Source organism: Eupeodes corollae, chromosome 2 (assembly GCF_945859685.1).
Source record: "Eupeodes corollae chromosome 2, idEupCoro1.1, whole genome shotgun sequence".
In the NCBI taxonomy this organism is placed as follows: domain Eukaryota; kingdom Metazoa; phylum Arthropoda; class Insecta; order Diptera; family Syrphidae; genus Eupeodes; species Eupeodes corollae.
In genome coordinates, this window is record NC_079148.1 from 3,536,457 (window position 1) to 3,557,267 (window position 20,811).

Genomic DNA, 20,811 nt, shown 5'->3' on the forward strand with positions numbered 1-20,811 from the left:
AGCTATAACACACCTGTCAAAAAAATACCAACGATTAGTTTCAATAAATAAAAACAATGATAGCTTTAAATGGCCCCTAAAGTTACTAAAAAAATGGGTTTATCTATTACTCAACTTAATAAGGGCCTACAAATTTGTACCATATTTGATTTGAATAACGTAGTTGGCATACCATTAGTCAAAATTGATTCAAAACATGTGTGCTTTACTATTTGCTTAAAAAGATAAAAAAGCTCCGGTAAAACTCAAATATTAGAACAGTTCATACTATGTTTACTTAAAAAATGTTTAAAACTCATTGTTTGTTGACTAAGAGCAAATTGTATACATATAAGAACTTTATATGAAAAAGTTCCTCAAAAACAGCTGTGCATGCGTCAGATTCTTTTTGTAGATTTTTTGATTAGAATACGTAGGCGATAAGTAAATTGAGATATTTAAAAAAAAGTATATAAGTTCGCAGTATTATGAAAGAATTTTGAGTTGACTTTTGGAACTAACCCAAGCTAGAACAATGAAATTCACTTTGTCCTTATTGATTGTTGCAGCCGTTATCGGTTGTGTCTTCAGTTGCAGCGCTGTAGAATATGATGCCTATAAGGTTAGTAAATGTTTGCATATGTACAATTTATAAACACATAATTTAATTAAAAACTTTGTGTTTTTCAGCTTGAGTACAACAAGGTTAATAAGAACGAGGAAGACAACTCCAGACGTTTGGCATTATTTTGTGCAAATTTGGAGGACATTGAGAAACATAACAAGGAATACGAGCTGGGTCATGTCACTTACAAAAAAGGAATTAATCAATTTACAGACGTTTTTCCAGAAGAAATGACGAACTACATGGGTTGGAATTTGGGAGGTTTAAGAAGAGTTTAAAAATTTGTGTAAGAACAGCATTGCAAATATAGTTTTTATTTTATTTTGAAAAGAGGTATTGTTTCTAAGATAAAAATTGTTTGACTTATATTACAAAACATTGAGAAATTACACTTCAAGACACACGTTACTTTTTCCATTCTTCATAAAAATCAGCTCAGCATCAGGGTATAACACCTTTGATCTTTGAATGAAAATATAGAAAAGTTATTGAAAAATATAACAATTTCCATCCACTAGCCGTATGAGCTTTACCATAAGAGTGATATTATTGCCGCACGTGTGTCGCATTATTGTTAAGCTTGCGAAGTATTGTTTAACATTACCTATTCAATTTTGTCATCTATAGCTGATGTTAAGCCCCTCAGTGTTCTTTGCACAATCTCCATTCCGGTTAACTGCACAAACAAATCATAAATTCCAAATGGATGGCTGAAAGGATGTGACTAAACAATGAACTTATCCTAATACCTTCATATGCCGCTCTATAGTTCATTTCTATGATGGCCTTTCATTTCGAATAAGAGAAGGTAAAAATACATAAATATATACAATACATTGAGGCATGCTTTTAACGCCGGCGCTTGAAGTTTGTGTAATATGATTGCGTGTGTAGAAACCTGAACAAGTTCATTAAATCCAGTGCGAGTCCATTAAATCCACCTGATTTCTCTTATGTACAACTAATGTAGTGTTTTATTGTGAATAATTTGGGTGTAACAAATGAAGAATATAATATTTAGATATAGAAGAACGAATTGATGGTTCTTGAATACAAGTACTTGATGTGCAGAAAAACATACAGCTCGAGGTCTAGTTTTACTTCATCAATAGCTTCCACTGTAGAGCTGTACTATAAGTGTTCATAGCTATTGATGAACAGATGAAACATGTTGGTTGGCATTTCAAAGAGTTAACCTACCTCGGAAAAATATTCAGTCCGACGAAGAATTATTCTAGCAATACACTAAATGGGTTAAAAACTCTTTTTTTTTAAAAGACATACGGTTCTCATTTTTGAATCATAAGTGAAAAAGTTAAATTGATACTGAACACTTTCGGAAACAAAATTAGATTGTGTAGCAGTCCGTTGAGAACTAGGGCCTAGTGACTTTTAATTCTCAACCATTCATGTGTGCGTGTAGTGTTGTCAAAAATGGAGACGACCTACAGTTTTAATCCGAATCCGAACGGATAATTTAACTCTTATTGACAAAAATTACTCTAGGAGAATTTGTCAATTCCACGCAAGAGGCAGTACCCGTGAAAAACAGTTAGGGATCGAACCTAAGACCTCTAGCATGACACTCCAACGTATAATACGAAAACTCTATTGAGGAAGTACTACAAATATACAAACTACGTTGAATACTTTTTTGGTCACATCGAGCGAATGAACTTCTAGTTAAGAAAATTTTCGACCGCTAGCCTCCAGGTTTGAGTCGACCCGGAATACCAAAGATTCAATATAGGGATCAGACAAATATTGATACTATAACACTTTGTAACGACAACTGGAAGAACCTTACGAGGGACCACAAGCGATGGAAAACCAAAATATATAAGGCAGAGAACATTCAACATATTCAACAAACTTTATGAAAATTCTTTTGTTCCAAACAATTTCAACAAAGCGGTTATATTCGCAATCTTCAAAAAAGGAGAAACCAATCAGCCAGAGAACTATAGAGAAATTTAGTTTCTAGTTGGCGAGTTGCGCCAAGAAAAATTCTAACTCCAATTCTCTATTAAATGTTGCCGGTATGGATTGAGAACAACAAACGACTCACCATGTTAAAGGCAGGATTTCGGTCGGGTTTCTCAACGCAAGACCATATATACTCGTTCTGACAAGTATTGCCATGTGCATGTTTTGTATATTTTAAAGCAGCCTTTGATAAGGTAAATAGAAATGCCTTGATGCACAAATTGTCACCTTTAGGAATTTCACGTAAATTCTTAATGTTTTATTTCAACTTGCATGCCTCATCTACTGCATCAGTGTGGGACCGAACTGAATTCTGTGAATGGTTTGAAACAATAAGAGGTGTCCCCCAAGGGTGTATATTAAGCTCGATATTATTCGCCTTGTTTATTAATGATGTTTGTGATATACTCTTTAGCGGTATACAAATCAAATTTTTGCTCTACGGCGACTATTTAGTTTTACTGGCTGCCCATCCATCTACCCTTGAGCTGCAAATCAACAAACTTAATATATTTTTTGAATCCTGGAGTCCCTGCGTTAATACTAACAAGACAAAAATAATGATTTTTGAACCGCGTCAGAGGAGAAGACTCGCAGAAGAAAACTAAACAACGCGCCCGAATCGAAATAATGAATCTTAACTATACGCCGCACCGAACTAATCTTCCAGAAATATGTAGCCTTTTTAACAGTGGAGAACCGGAAGACGTCACACACTTCTTTGCGTCGTATCCTCTACTCCAAGAGATTCGACGGCTGTATTTCGAACAGAGTTTTCTTTCCCAAATTCGGCTCTATAAAATCCTTAATAGGGACTTTGGATGGTCAACTGTCTATAGATACTGCAAACATGCTCTAAATTACCGCAACAGTTGTCCATAACTCTACAATTAGTCATTGCAGTTGAAGATTGAAACAAAGTTTCCTAATTACTATTTTGTGTTTCAAATCAGGTAAAAATTGATATTTTTTTATTTCAAAATTATCTCAAAATTGTTGAACTCCCACTTGATGCTTTAAATAACTATTATTTATTAACTTCCCATAGGAAGTTATTGTAATAGGTCCGATTTGTCAAATTGAAAATTTTGACATTTCTCGACGTTTCAAGGTCCCTAGAGTCGAAATAAAAGATTTTTAGAAAGATGTCTGTGCGTGCGTGTGTACGTACGTTCGTACGTCCGTACGTCCGAACGTTCGCGACGTTTTTTTCGTCGTCCATAGCTCAAGAACCAGAAGAGATATCGACTTCAAATAAATTTTGTTATACAGATAATAAGGCAGAAAGATGCAGAAAGGGCTCTCAAGAAAATTGCGTGGGTGGTTTTTTTACCATAGCAATTTAAAAAAAGGTGAACATTTTGGTTAACCCTAAATATCTTACGAACCAAAAACTCTAGAGACTTGAATTAAATTTTATATAATAGACTGTAACGTGATCTCAAAGAAGTTTATTTTTTGAAAAAAATCTATCTAACGGTTTTTTTTCTAAATCAAAAAAACTGAAAAAAAAATTTTGTCACCTCCTAAATTTAACGACTAACATATGATTTCATCTCCAAAACAATTTTGAGCAACGGAGAATAATGTTTAAAAAATCTGATAAAATTTTGAGAAAAATCGAATTGACAGTTTTTTTTATAAAAAATAAAAATCTAAAAAAAAAACATTACTCAAAGTTCGTAAAAATTAAATATCGATTCAAATATCTTTTCAAATACTTGAAATTTAGGCTTCAAGCTTATTTTGTCTTATAAGAAATATTGTTTTCAACATTCAATAAAATTTTGGGAAAAATCGAATTGACAGTTTTTTTACAAAAAATAAAAACCTTAAAAAAAAATTTATAAAAGTTGGTAAAAATTGATTTTTGACTCAAATATCTTTTCAAAACTTTGAGATATTGGCTTTAATTTACTTTTATCTTTCAAAAAATATTGTTGTCAACATTCAGTAAAATTTTGAACAAAATCGAATTGACAGTTTTTTTTATAAAAAATTAAAAACCGAACAAAAATTAACAAAAGTTGGTAAAAATTGAATATGGATTCAAATATCTTTTCAAAACCTTGAAAGTTAGACTTCAAACTTATTTTGTCTTATAAGAAATATTGTTTTAAGCATTCTGAAAGATGTTGAGAAAAATCGAATTGACAGTTTTTTTACAAAAAATAAAAACCTTAAAAAAAATTTATAAAAGTTGGTAAAAATTGATTTTCGACTCAAATATCTTTTCAAAAATTGTAGATATTGGCTTTTCACTACTTTTATCTTTCAAAAAATATTGTTGTTAACATTTAGTAAAATTTTGAAAAAAATCGAATTGATGGTTTTTGTACAAAAAATTAAATACCTAAAAAAAATTTAACAAAAGTTGGTAAAAATTGATTTTCGACTCAAATATCTTATCAAATCTATAAAATATTGGCTTCAAACTAATTTTATCTTATAGAAAATATTGTATATCTAACGGTTTTTTTTCTAAATCAAAAAAACTGAAAAAAAAATTTTGTCACCTCCTAAATTTAACGACTAACATATGATTTCATCTCCAAAACAATTTTGAGCAACGGAGAATAATGTTTAAAAAATCTGATAAAATTTTGAGAAAAATCGAATTGACAGTTTTTTTTATAAAAAATAAAAATCTTAAAAAAACATTACTCAAAGTTCGTAAAAATTGAATATCGATTCAAATATCTTTTCAAATACTTGAAATTTAGGCTTCAAGCTTATTTTGTCTTATAAGAAATATTGTTTTCAACATTCAATAAAATTTTGGGAAAAATCGAATTGACAGTTTTTTTACAAAAAATAAAAACCTTAAACAAAAATTTATAAAAGTTGGTAAAAATTGATTTTTGACTCCAATATCTTTTCAAAACTTTGAGATATTGGCTTTAATTTACTTTTATCTTTCAAAAAATATTGTTTTCAACATTCAGTAAAATTTTGAACAAAATCGAATTGACAGTTTTTTTTATAAAAAATTAAAAACCGAACAAAAATTAACAAAAGTTGGTAAAAATGGAATATGGATTCAAATATCTTTTCAAAACCTTGAAAGTTAGACTTCAAACTTATTTTGTCTTATAAGAAATATTGTTTTAAGCATTCTGAAAGATGTTGAGAAAAATCGAATTGACAGTTTTTTTACAAAAAATAAAAACCTTAAAAAAAATTTATAAAAGTTGGTAAAAATTGATTTTCGACTCAAATATCTTTTCAAAAATTGTAGATATTGGCTTTTCACTACTTTTATCTTTCAAAAAATATTGTTTTTAACATTTAGAAAAATTTTGAAAAAAATCGAATTGATGGTTTTTGTACAAAAAATTAAATACCTAAAAAAAATTTAACAAAAGTTGGTAAAAATTGATTTTCGACTCAAATATCTTATCAAATCTATAAAATATTGGCTTCAAACTAATTTTATCTTATAGAAAATATTGTTTTCAACATTCGGTAGAATTTTGAAGAAAATCGATTCGACGGTTTTTTTTACAAAAAATAAAACTCAAAAAAAAAACATTACTAAAACTTGGTAAACATTTACTTTCGACTAAAATAGCTTTTCAAAAATTCAAAATATTGGCTTCAAACTTATTTTATTTTACAGAAAATATTGTTTTCAATATTCAGTGATTTTTATATAAAAACCCAACAGTCCGTTTTTTCATAAAAAATAAAATCTACAAAAAATAGTACGCAAATTTGGTAAAATCGATACTAGTACATATATACAAACTTTTAAGCAAGACAAAGCGACAGACGGGATGGGAAGTTATCAGTGTGGGTCGCATCCCAGCCTCTTTTTGTATTTTTGTGATGAAATATCGAACAGGCAGACGGCAGAGTTGCCTTGTCCATATTCTGAAAGAAACACGTTTGTTAGTAATTTATTTCATAAAATAAAGAAACTATCTATCTATTTATTCCTCTTTAAGTTATGAAGAGACAATTTTTTTCAATTTTTCTGATGGAATATAAGCATTGGTAGAACAGTCTAACGTACTGTGCCATATCCAGGAATCTATGGCCTACCAAAAACCGTTCTACCCAACTTTTATTCAGTGTGCATAAAAGTCTCTGCAGTTCTGGAATGTTAAGCTTCAGAAGGGCATTAATTAAAGAACGACGAAATGGCTCTACTGTCGCTAATTTTGAAAACATAAATAAATCCGTCAAAATATTATTTTATTTTTAACAACGGGGCTTTCCGGTGCTAGTTAAGTTACTCATCTCTACCTATCTTAAAGTTGCAGGTTTTAAACATTTAGGTAGTTTAGCAACAAAACAAATCACCCTCTTTAACCATATCTACAGCAATATCCTACACTAAAATAGCACCAAAGTATTACAAAACCAGAACTAAAATTAAAACAAGTAAAATCAACATAACACAACCTCGTTACACTCAATTCCCATCTAAACACAAATAAATGTATCCTTAAAATTGCCGTAGAGAATAATATATAGGACATCAGAGAATAAAGCTTCATAGTTCATAAAGTCTTTCGAAGAAAGTAAACACACCGATTTTATTGCTTGGCAGATGTTTTATTATCTTTGTTCACTAAGTTTACTCAGCTCAATTGAGTGAATTTAATACTTAAGGTATTTGGTATATGTATTCAAGGATAATATAGGTACAGGACATGAATACCTAACTCAAAAATAAAACAAACGTTTCTTCGTGTCTTACGACCATCAAACCATCAAAACATCAAAACAAAGCTCATCGCAGGAGTTATGAGATGAAAAATACAATTGCAGATAGAAAACTATGCTATTAAGCAAATTGATGCTTAATCAATATTCGAAATGAATAAAAGTTGTTCTCTTAAGTACAAAAACGTATTCCAATTTTGGTTTCGTTCTACGATAAAATATCCTTTTATCATACATTATTTATGAAAAAAGAAACTTTTTTAGTCTTCAACAATCATGAGAAAAGAAGTTTACTTATTCTTATTCCGAAAATAAAAGAGTACATAAATTGTGACGATATAATTTATTGTGAGGAGTTTTTCTGTTTCGGTTTTCCAGGGAAGGAACGTTCAAAAAAGGCAACCTTGTTAATATCGGAACGTGTACATTGAACACTTTTATTTACTTTTTCCTATTTAAAAACTGAAAGCTTTGAGGACAATACTTCATATGATTCACAAATACATTTTTACTTACTAATTGAGATAAGGACTTAAATCCCGCCTTAAAAACTGAGCCTCTTTATAGGTAAATTAATACTAATCGAAAAACATGTGCAAAATCCTTGTACACTTGAATTCAGCTTAAGAGATAATAAATACCATATACCTTCAAAATGTCTAGTAAAAACCTACTTGAGCAAGTGAATCCCCATAATATCCTCTCGTATTGTTGACCATCCACGTTCTCGTAAAATATATCGTCCTCCGGCATTATCTAGTTCCGTGCCTGTCTATATGCCATCGCAAATCCCATGTGATACAAGTTTGAGAAGGATATGCTTTTGTTAATGCATCTTGCTCCAAGGGATATGGAAAGACAAAACTTTTTAATGGATACAGTTTTCATATATCCTTGTAAAAGTGCGATTAAAATTGTGTGTAATTGTGTGACGTTCACATTATAGTATAGATCTATAACTATAGCTCGTCACTGTCAAAGTTGTAAGGCGTAAAATTATAAGGAACATTTTATTCACAAAGGAATTTCATTATTGCATCATTGCATGATTATTATACTTTAATTGAAAAAATGCAAAAATTAATTTTTAAATAAATAAAATGTACGATTGGGTTGGACGAACTTAACCATATTTCACAAAAAAAAATAGTTTCCACGTTTTTGAGATACCGAATTTAGATTGAACCAAAAAACTTCATTGGAAATCAAAAATAATGTCGTCGAGATAAATCTAAAGCACTCTAAGTGTTCTTTTGGATAATATTAGAGTGGAAAGTATCAAAATCAGTTCATACAAGAGCCATGAGTCAATGGCCTCAGGGTGCGAAGTCTCACAGATAGCCAATATGACTTTATCCAAAAAATTCCAAACCAAGACCAAGGTAATCCTAGAACTTGAATTTTGGCTTAAAAACACTTAAAAGCTTTTTTGTGTTCCAACCTTAGCACTTCCCACTTTTATAAATCCTAATCGTACTGACTGAACAAAGTTCTGTCAAATAGTTAAGTCCAAACTACACAATATTTCAAATTTTGGTACAGAATCAGTAAACGGTCTGCAAATCAGGGTAAAACTATTTAAATCAGCATTTAAAATTGCTTTTAAGATTTCATGCCCAGTAAAATACAGCGTAAAAATCTCCCTCCGTTCTGGAACAAAGAATTTTCTGCTCTAAGGAAAATGACCAAAACGATCTTCAATATCTGCCACAAACAAGATTTGAACCAACCATAGAAAGACTCCCTTGACATTCAAAGCGAGTTTTAGAAACTGACAAAAAACAAAGTTGGAGAGAATATTGTAAATCTAATATTGTACTAATGGCGACACATTTTTCGAGACCGTCTTTAAAGAATGCCTCTATCTCAATTATGTATTGAAAACGTGGAGATGGGTTAAGGCAGATTTTATCCCAACAGTGGGTAGGTGTTTCGGCACGCATGTCTCAAAGGCAAGTCTACTGAGACAGCACTGTATGAAGTAGTACGTTTCATTAAGAACACAATTCATTATAAAGAATTTACTCTTACTATCTTCCAGGACGTAGAAGGTTCTTTCAATAACTTCCTTACTCAATCCATTCACGAATCACTAACTCACTTCAGGGTAGAGGTTTTTCTTGAAGGATGAATAATTTCTTTGCTAAGTGATAGCGGGATTCAAGTTTCGTTAGGTAACACAATCCCTTCCAAACATGTGAGTAGAGGAAGATCCCAGGGCGATGTTCTCTCCCCGGTCTTATGGATTTTAATCATGAATAAAATCCACATAAAGGTCCTATAGACCGCAAATAAAAATGTACTTTTATGGTTAATTAGTGCCATTTAGGGACTACAAGTACCATTACTTATGGTCCTTTAAAGGAATATCATTTATGAATTGATAGTTGATGGATATAGAATTCCATAATTCAGCTCTTCATTGACAACTATACTAATTGTCTTGTTGCCCGAAATTGTTTGCGTTATTATCAATTTAAAGCTTTTATCCCATAACTTGTTAAATACCAAAATATGTTGTTTAAGAATTTCGAGTCAGCAATTAATTGTTGACAGTTCAGTTGACAATAGCAAAAAAAGCTTGATTAGTTCACATATTAAAACCACTGTGAACAAAACCGCCGTAAAAACTACAATTTAAAATTTCGTGTAAAGTTTTGGAATTTCATGGATAGATATAGTTACACTCGATGAACGTTTTCCTATAAGAGAAGTTGAGTAAACTTCAAAATAATATTCTCCAGCTCAAGCTGCAATCTATATTGTTTTCAGACAGCTAATGGAAAACTTTTATCATCAAGGAAACAAAAAAAAATTACTACAGTTTAAAAAAGGAAGGCTTATGGAACGAAAACGTTAAGTCTGATAATTTGTTTTTTTACTTTCTGTTACGCATGATGGCCAGCTAGCGCGTAGTTGTGATTTGTTGATAGCAATTTTGGGAAATTTAAAACCAATGTACACCGACACCTCCTCTCCAACCCTTCCTTCTTTTCCTAATGTTCACAATGTGTCTTTGGAATATAAAAGGTATAATAAACCCTTTTAGTGTTTGCTAAATATAAATATATAACATTTAACTTATTAACGAAGCCATTCAATTAGAAAGGAACTTAATCACTAAAAACATTGTAAAACTAACGAACAAATTATTTTTGCTTAAAGTTAATTTCCGAACTATGAAAGTGTTGTACTGGCGTTAAACGATTCCCTTTTTAAAATTTTTAAAAGCTGTTGAGACAAAATTGAAAACAAAATATTTGTAAGGACTTACAATTTTTCTATTAGGAATTTTCTAAATATTTAGCCGATACTGTCACTTAGCAAGTAGTTAACCATCTATATCCTATTTTTGATAAAAAATTAGGTAAATGTAGTCTATACCCAACCCACCAAATAAAATGATAGGTGTAAAATAGAGCAGTACCTTAAGATATGCCATTTACCTACGACACAACAAATCGTACAAAAGCACTGCTCTCTTGCGACGTGAAGGACGGACAAACAGACAGACAAACAGACAGACAAACAGACAAACAGACAGACAATCAGACAGACAAACAGACAGACAAACAGACAGACAAACAGACAAACAAACGAACAAACAAACAAGCACACTTTTAGAATATTAGCATAGGTTAAGTAGCTTTAACGAATTTAGGTCGTACAACAACTTTAAAAATGTCGTACATGAACACATCTAAATTGTGACAGTTCCCAAGAAAAAAGAACAGGTCTATAGATTTACAATGTTTCAATTAGCAAAATCATTTCTTTAGCTTGTTATCTGACTAAAACAGCTTCAACATAGTATTAAATCGTCAAATTTGACGTCAGTCATTTTCAAAATATTGTACCAGCAATAAATTTCTAAATCTACTAAATCGAAATAATATTTAAGTTACAATGTAATGCAAATACGTTCGTCAAAAACCCTTTAAAACAAACTTATTGAATCTATTCGAACCTATATACAATCCATAAACCAAGGCTAAACCTTAGATCAATGGAAAAACTTAATAATGAAACTTAATCCAGGCACTTGAAATACAACACAAGATTCATCTATGTACCGGACTTTGCCAACTCCAATAAATGTTTGGAGTGGATATCTTGCTTAAATTGTAAGGGCTGAGTCTAGGTATAGTTTGAAAGATATACAATTTCAACACTCGATTGCCTTTGAAATTTAACTTTTAAATTGTGTGTAATATCCCAATTTACTTGTTAATTGGTTTTATATGAGTTTTCACTCCCTTTGACTTCACATAAAATTGAATCCTTGTATCATTAAATGCATCTATCCCCTGTTCAAATGTTGTTAAGTTTCAAGTTTTGAACCTTAAAATGCTTAAATGATTGCTATTAAAATTTAATATTATGCATAATGTTGGACAATATTATACACATCACACGTTTCTAAAAACAGGTACTTGTGTATGTATACTTTAAATTTAATTAATTAATAATCCTTTCGTAAATTTTGTGCCTCACTTGTTCTGGTATTTTGAATTAAACACTTTGAACTTTATCAAAGTGGTTTTGAATTAGAGAGGAAGAGATAAGAAATAAAATGTATCAACCAAAATAATTTATTGAAATTTTTGTTACAGAATTTAAATAATTTTTGTTTGACCCCAATTATCTTGAACATATTGATTTACTAAGAAGTAACAAATTATTTTTCTTCATTAAAACTTCCTCGTGTGGAAGATATTGATATAAGCGTTGGGTATCAATTCTAATTTCTTAAAAAATTAACATTTTGTTGAGGCTTATACCTGGAATATGATAATGGGGTTTTCATTTGGTTATGCGGAAAAGGAAACGAGAAATTAATTAATTGCATATCAAAATTAGTGTTTTTCTGCAGATTTCTGAATTAAGAAAATTCTCCAAATTTTGTTTACTTTGAATCAATTAATGCAATCAAAATTTTAATATACATATTATCAGCTCATTGAATCACAATTTCGCGGTGAAAGTACCAAACCTCGAATATATTTGAAGTTGGTAGCTGGAAGCTGGCCTTCCAAAATAATTATTCATTCTTCCAATAAGCCAAATTAAAATAAAATGGTCTAATGGTTACACTGGTTCAATGCAATGCCTTTTAGTGTTCCAATGACACCACTTTTTATTACTTTTTAAAATATTTGTATTTAAAAACATAAATCTTCCATTATTTTTGGGATATTCGAGCCGAAAACCATTTGCTACAAAGTTGTATTACGTTGCCTAAAATTATCTTGGATATTTAAAAACATGAATTCAAAATAAAGGGACATCCAGAAATATCAAATTTCCATTTTCAAGAGTAGTGGTTTTGGCTTTAAATGATTTGTTGACCTTTATATATAAAATAAAAACACAATCATGATTTTAAGTTATAAAATGTTTTTTTCCTTCAACAAGTTCAGATTCAACTATGTTTTTAAATGTATGAAAATTACTTTAAAAGATGGCTTAGAAAATATTTACTTTTAATGTTTTAAATGAACCTACAATATAACTACATAAGCAGAGATACAAATCAATCCACTTTCTGAAACATTTTGTGTAAGGCCTTTACATTCAAAGCAACTAAATGCCAACAATAGCAAATTTGGGACTTATTGATTTTAGACCTATTGAGCAGGCAGCAAATTTTGGGAGTGGAGTCATAACCAAAATCCAAATTTTTAGCAGTAGTCGGGGGTAAGCAGCAAAAATGATAATTTTCTGATTTTGAGGTCAAAATGATGACCACATGAGTGATACATCAAAAAGTCCCCTGATTACAAAAATGTGTGTCTAAGACACAGCTGCCAGACATATTTAAGATTTTTAAAATGCATTTTAAAACTTAAAAACCTGATAACTTATTTCCTGTAATAAAAAACAATAAAAATGGTATACCAAAATATCAGAAAACTTCCTCTGATTATAAAATTGTCTGTCCAAGACGTTCTTGTTGCAGCCTTCTTTTTTTGCAAGATGCACTTTTATAATTTTTTAAATGGGGTTTTTAACATACAACCCCAAAAACTTTTTTTACTATATCAGAAAACTTGGGATGAAAGATTTAAAGTTATATCTTCACTATCAATGCCTGCAATTTCATTTTCGTTTTGCAAAGTTTGAATTGGTTTTGGAACCGTAATTCCATTAAACCATTTCAGTTTTAAAATATAATCCTCCATTGTCCATGTCCAGCCACAAAGAAATGGTGAAAGCCTTAAGTCTGTATTAATTACCGTATTTTTTCAAATTTGGCATACATAGCTGCATCGGTTTAATTGTTGCAATAAAATTCTTCCATTTGGCTGGAGTAAAGTTCCCTTAAAACCCTGGAGATAAAATGTTTAAGCATGAAATTTACTTAAGGATTTACAGAAATATTTTACACTTTTAACTGACTTTTAAAGGTTTTCAAATTTGTTTCCGACGTTGTTTTTGCATGTTTTGTAAAACAACTTACATCGTGCTTCATTTACTTTTAGGCGATTTTTGTATATAAATAACGTTCAAACAAATCCTTCTACTATCACAATGTCATCATCACATATGTAGGAAGTTTGAGAAGGCATTTTGAGACTTCACTGAAGCCTTAAAAATTACAAAGGGTTTCACTTTTCCCTTCTTAAAAAACTTAACTAATATAGTCAAAACCAGTAAAGCTGTGAAATGCAGGAAATGCAGCTCAAAGCGTATAGGACCTAAACTAATAAGCAATTCATTTAATTTTATAGTAATGTATACCTTAACGAGTTTTAAGAAATGTTTCCTATTTCTAATCATACTTCAGTCCATTTTTTAAGTGGGCAAGAGAAAAAAGCGCTATAATGAGCATGAGCACAAGAGTGTCTGCCGTTCTTATGACCACTGAAAATTTAAATACATTTCGGGTATCAGATTCATCTTGTTAGCTCACAAGGTCCTTGACCTCTTCTTATATTTTTATTTGCAGCTCTGAAAATATAGTATTTTGTTTCAAATGAAATATAAAGTTTCTTGTCGCCAATAACAAGGTTGTATTCATCTTAACTCCATTCTTAAGTAAACCGTTCGTTCAATCTTTTTTTAAAAAAATAATTATTTCTTAGACGTTTGATCAAGTTTGCTGGGAGCCTACGATTTTTATTAATCTGAAATATTTCTTCTATCTTGGTGAATATCCTTAATAGAAGGGGGAAATAATTCGGTCAAAGACAAGATGAATTTCGTTTGCATTCATCCGACAGATTTGTTTTAAGACTTGCGTTGCAATTCCATCATAAGAAGCAGACACTTCTTCTTAGGTATGGAAAAGAGCGAATAAATTTAAATATTTCACATCAATTTTAGTGTATGCTTTTTTCTAAGTGTTTAAAAATAGCTGATTTTTATGTTTTAATCATCGATCCATCTAAATGCCCAAAACATTGAGGGACCATAGCTAAAATATATTTAAACATTTCTTTCACATCAATTTTGGATGAACTCTGTGATGTAAAAAAGAATGTTCTTCCTATAGAATTATTTAAAAATTTCATTTGTCCAATTTGTATACATACTGTCCTTCTGACCTTGTGTTCTGACACAAAATTTAGAATTTTGGTTTTTGAAATCACCTTTTCAAATCTCTTGGGATAGACTTTGCAATCTTTTAAATGTGTCTCGGACATACATTTTCGGATATTTTTCAGGGGATTTTTAACTTCCCATAGGAAGTTATTATAATCAGTCCGATATATGTCGAATTGATAATTTTGTCATTTCTTGACGTTAACCCAAAATAATAAAATATATTAATATCTCACGTACCAATAACGCTAATAGAAATACATTTTCGACTCAAATATCAAATATATTAATTTTATATTATAAAAAGTATTGTTTTCAACATTCTATAAAATTTTGAGAAAAATCGAATTGACAGTTTTCTTTAAAAAAAAATAAAAACCTAAAAAAAACAAAACTAAAACTTGGTAACAATGTACGTTGGACTCAAATATCTTTTTAAAGGCTAAGAACATTGGCTTCAAACTGATTTTTTCTCACAAAAAATATTGCTCATGACATTCAGTAAATTACTTATAAAAATCAGTCAGTTTTTTTTTGGTGAAAATTTGTTTTTGACTAAAAATCCCGTTAACAAAAATAGATTTTGAAATCAAACTATTTCATCATTTGCAAATTATTTTTGGTAATTTTGAATTTTTTCATTAACATTATAAGTAAGACAAATCGGCCGGCGGTATGGGAAGTTATCAGTGATTTTTTGAAGTATCACTCATGTGGTTACCATATCGACTATAAAATTGTAAAAATTCCTTTTTTAAAACTGCCGGACGGTTGAATTTTGTTTTATAATTTGACATCAAAGAATTTTCATTCATTCATTCCATTCCCAAAATACGCTTTTGGCTCTTAGACTATTTTAGTCAACGACCAATGACAACATTTGGGATGTCTTTTATTTCAAGTTTTCTAAAAAGAGGAAAATACAATTCAACATATTAAATAGAAGAATCAAATAAATAACAAATTTATTATCTTAATCCTGAAAGCTTCTTGCCAAAAACATATCATTCTTTTGTTAATATTTAAGCTACAATTAAGTACAAGGGTCAAAGATTGGTCATTAAGAAGTTTATTGATAGCCCAATCTCAGTATGTTCATCTGGCTGCTTTATTTCTCGAACTTCAAACCTTGAGTGCCAGTAAAAATAATAAATTTATATTTTAAGTGTCTTAATGAATCACAAGAAGTAAACTATCCTTTTATCAGTTCAATACCATAAATAGGATTATGTTCCTTTATCTTTTAGAATAAATCGTATTTGTATAGTTCTAAGGAATTTTCTGAGTGAACAGATTTTCTAATTGCACTTTTATAAGTAAATTTGGAATCGCATTGAAATTGATTCCTCTTTCAAGTTCCAACTTAGAATTTTTGAACAAACGATTACATCAATACATCTTCTGAAAACAAAGATACATTCAATATTGTACGATAAAATTTACGGAATTTAACATTATTTTATAAACAAAACAAAATTCTGGGAGTCATTTTAAGGAGAATATTGATCTGATCAACAATAAAAGATTGTTACTCAATTGGATTTAAACTTTGACATTTCTGCATTTACAAAGTATCTCTAGTATTTACAAAAAAATAGATTTTGAATAATTTGTCCAACGTTCTATAGATATACTCGTGCGTATATGTAACATTTAAATGCCTTATTCATTGAATCAAATATAAACTAATTCATGCCTACGCAACGTATACGACCCCACAATTTTATGTAGGTTAAGCAAATTATTCCCACAAAACTTGGTATGAAAATAGCTGCAATTCTTTTCGAAAACAATTTGAATTTGTTGTATGGTAATGCATTAATTTTATTTCTGAAAATAACAAGTACTTTTAAATAAATTATTCATTCCGTTTGTGTAATATGGATGTGGTTTTTGAACAAAATTACAATCCCACATGGAATTCACTCCATCAATGCATCAGTGAATTGTTTTATTTTACTTTTTATAGAAATGGTACAATATTCTGGTATTTACGTTACAAAATAATAATGTTGAACGAAGAACTAAATACTAAGAATTGAGTGCATAAAATATTGTTTGTTGAAAACAACAAACTGATTAAAGGATACGGAATTTCATATTTAAAATAGAACTTACTTATCAATTAGATCTTTTAATGTAAAGGGTGTTTTGTAGTTGCATTAGAAGTTAAGTTAATTGTTGTCTATTGTTTAACAGTTAACATTTCTGTTCAGTAAGGTGTTGCAATTTAGAACCTCGAACGGAAGGCTGCAAGGACAAAAGTGGAAACATTATAATGGCAACTCAGTCAATGCTGAGGATATGGAAGGACTACACGTATACCGAATTCTGCTGTCGGGTAGAATAATCTATTCAATATAGACGACGAAAGCCAACGATTCCGTCTTCCCGACTAAGACAAAGTAATATGTGAATGTGATAGGTGTTAAACGAGGAAAATCTACAGTCGACAAAATATTCACATTAAGGCAGATCCTGGACGAAAACCAAGAACATCAACCACTTCATCGATTTCAAGGTCGAATATGACATCGTCTACAGGGATGAACTCTATAGAGCCATATCTAGTTTAGGTAATAGGTATCCCTGCCAAACTCGTTCGTTTGTGCTAGCTGACTATGGAGAATTCGCGCTGCTCCATAAAGGTTGAAAACAACTTAACCGAACCTTTTGATGTCAAGAATTGCTTAAGACAAGGTGATGCGATGTCATCCGATTTTCTTAACATCAACCTTGAAATAAAAGTGCAGAGTTCCCACGTTAACATATGCTGATGACATTGACATAATCGCAAGAACTTAAAATAAGACCTACAACATCGACTTCTCAGTTAAAACCTCACAATCGACAGACGTATATTTTAGGTAGTTAAGGACTTTGTCTACTTAGGCTCCACTATTAACACAGAAAACAACACACCAGTGCTGAGATCAAACGAAGAATTGCTCATGCTAACTGCTGATTCTTCGGGCTAAAAAAGCAATTGAGTAGTAAAGCCCTCTCGGGCAACCACAATGTCGCTATATAAGGCCCTTATCATAACCTTCCTGACATACGGTGTAGACGCATGGGCTATGACAAAAGCGAAGAAAAGCACCTTACGCCGTTTTTAGAAGTTATGCATAGAAGTTGTTTGGGAGGAGAAGATGGAACGACGAGCTGTACGATCTGTACAGTGACGTAGACTTAGCCAGAAGGATAAAAGTACAACGACTGAGATGGCTGGGTCACGTAGAGAGCATGGAAACCAATGTTCCCGAGAAATAAAAAGTGTACAGTGAGCTAAGATATTGACCTTTAAAAAGCTTTTTATTCACAATGGCATTAGGGTTACTTACGAAGATCATTAAGATAATTTTTAATTTTTAACACAAAGACCAACATCAGTTTTCATAAGCGGAAATCTAGGTTGAAAATCAATACACGTAGAAACGCCAATTAGTGGTAAAGAACATTACCTAATGGTGAAAGAGAGCGAATTATTTACCCTAAAAAAACACGATCGGACAAAAAGTATTTAGGAATAAATTTTCAAAACCGAATTATTTTTAATAAACACGGTAGACCAATTTTTAAAAAAAGTCGAGGATGTTAATAGGTCATTCAAAACTGTATTCAATTCGAAATCTTTGTTAGAAAAAACTTAAAATCTGATGTACAAGATGATTATAAGACACATCCTAACATGCGTTTTTTGTACTAGGTTTACAATTTTACCTACTCTTGAAAAAGAGTTGGTAATTTTTTACGAAAAATATTAAAATTTTGATGAGGAATGTCCTTTGAGAACTAGGGCCTAGCAACTTACAACTCTTAACCATTCCTGAACATTCAGTTTTAAGCCGAATCCGAACGGCTAATACCCTTAGCACGACATTCCAACGCACTAAGCGTTTTTCCAACAAAACAATAGACGGATCAAGTCAGGTTTCATCATTATTGAAGTACCAAATAAATCTTTTTTCTTGAAAAAAATGGAACTAATAAGTCTTCATGCAAATCCTTTAGTACTCGTAAATAATGGACTTAATTTCCAACGCCAGTTTAGTTGATAAATATTACTTACCACAATTTAAAATGTTTAATGTCGGGTCTTTTGACCTATCAAGACCAGATACAAATTTTGAAGTTCCTTTTTAAGAAAGAGTATCCCCTTTAAACCATAGTGGATAATATTAAAAGTCTAAATATTATGTTCAACTCCAAAACAGGACTTGATAACATAACCTTTTGAAGAATACGGTAGGGTTATCCATAAATATAAAATTTTCTATTAGATCGACCTTTTTAAATTAGCAGATGAAAGCACAAAATATTTCAATAGTAGTTTTGTGTCTATTTTTACAATAATTTATGTCGTGTAATATTTCTTAAAAGTTTTCAAGTTTAAAAAAAAACACCCAAGATTGTGGAATAAATTGTTTAAAAATAGCTAGTTTTAAGTACTTAGAACATACTTCTTGGAAGTAATGAAAATTTATTTTAACTCTTCATGAGATAAAATTTTTGTTGCAGCAGCAAGAAAGGTTATAAGAATGTTCCCAATTTTAAACCGAAAATACTAAAACATAAGAATATAACATAAGAAGGATAAGACTTATAAATTTTCATTTGTTATATTACAAGCTTTATGAAATTTTCAACTCAAAAATGATGTATGGTTCCTATAATACTCTACCTCTAGTCCTTTCAAGTATTCTGTATACATGAATATACAATTGAAAACTTGGTGCGGTACTTTTCAAAGAGGGCTTTCAATCTATTGTAGTACACTCACCAATCAACACCCAGATGTTGATTTAAACCATTATATCCCCATCGTCATTTCAAACGAAACTTTAAAACATCATTTCAACTTAATTTCGAGATGCATATCTTCACTCAATGAGAAATCAACCACACAAATATAAACGTTGCAATTCTGATGAAAATGTTGCTACTGGAAATAATGTTAAGTCGCTAGCAGAGTTCAAAGTTTCAGAGAGTAGGAATAAGCTAGGATATAACTCTAACGCTAACGCATCAACCAAATGTCCAATTGATGGAATGAAGAGTTGAACAACTTTTGGCGGTCGATGAAGGCACTCACTTCTGACAGCATTGAAAATGTTAAAACTTCAGGATCACAATCAATTTTGAAAACATGCTGCAATTACTTCAATGTATACAGACGAAAGGTAACGATACGATTTGTTGAATTTACAAAACCCAGAGGTGAACTTTTGAACTTTAGAACACTCCTTAATTCCCAGGAAATAACATTTTCCAACTAACTATACGTTGTGTGTCTATAAGAGGAATTAGAGATCGAGGCAAAAACAATTTTGCTGGATTTCTAACTTAGGTGCACATTTTCCTTTTGTAATTTCAAGGAACTAGGAAGTTTTGTATGAAATGATGATAACAACATTCTGAATGGCATTGACTTAAATCAAGTTTATAGCAACTGCCAAAAGTCATCAGAAGATGTAAGGAAGGTCGATTGATAAGAATTGAGGTTTTTTTCCTCTAAGTTCTGAAAGTTAATAGTAATTTAAGTCAAACTATGCACAAAAATTAAGTCTTTTACAACTAAAAGACTCAAAGACTTAATGACTATTTTTAAATTTAAATAACCTGGCCTTGACAAGCTACATATACAGCACACTCCTAACACTTACAAAATGTATGAAGTCTCTCCACCACGCCACGAGTTTGTATGTTTATGAAGATTAAAAATTAAAAACCCACATCTTTCACATCTTTCATTTATTCAAATTCAATGAAAAGTAATTTATCCTTGTCTACATTGTGATATCATAAAGTGTGGCGTAGCCTTGTAATACTTTATTCATATAGTTAGTTTTTCATTCATATTAACAGAAAAAAGAAAAATATAAAAGGACATCAAGGTACTAAATCTTAAACTACACAACGTAAAAAGGTGTTCAGTTTAAGGGTCCTGTATACTTTAAATATTATAAATTTTCATATGTTTTCTTTAACTTGAAGAAACTTACTTT

At 30.6% G+C, this 20,811-nt stretch overlaps 1 protein-coding gene across 1 annotated transcript; it reads left to right on the top strand.

Annotated features, from left to right (window-relative positions):
- Positions 1-440: 440 nt before the first annotated feature.
- LOC129947259 (crustapain-like) lies at positions 441-936 on the top strand. The gene is made up of 2 exons (XM_056057760.1): positions 441-601; positions 670-936. Exons 1-2 carry the CDS (start codon positions 515-517, stop codon positions 880-882), a joined length of 300 nt encoding a protein of 99 aa, XP_055913735.1. The 5' UTR covers positions 441-514; the 3' UTR covers positions 883-936.
- Positions 937-20,811: the final 19,875 nt, after the last annotated feature.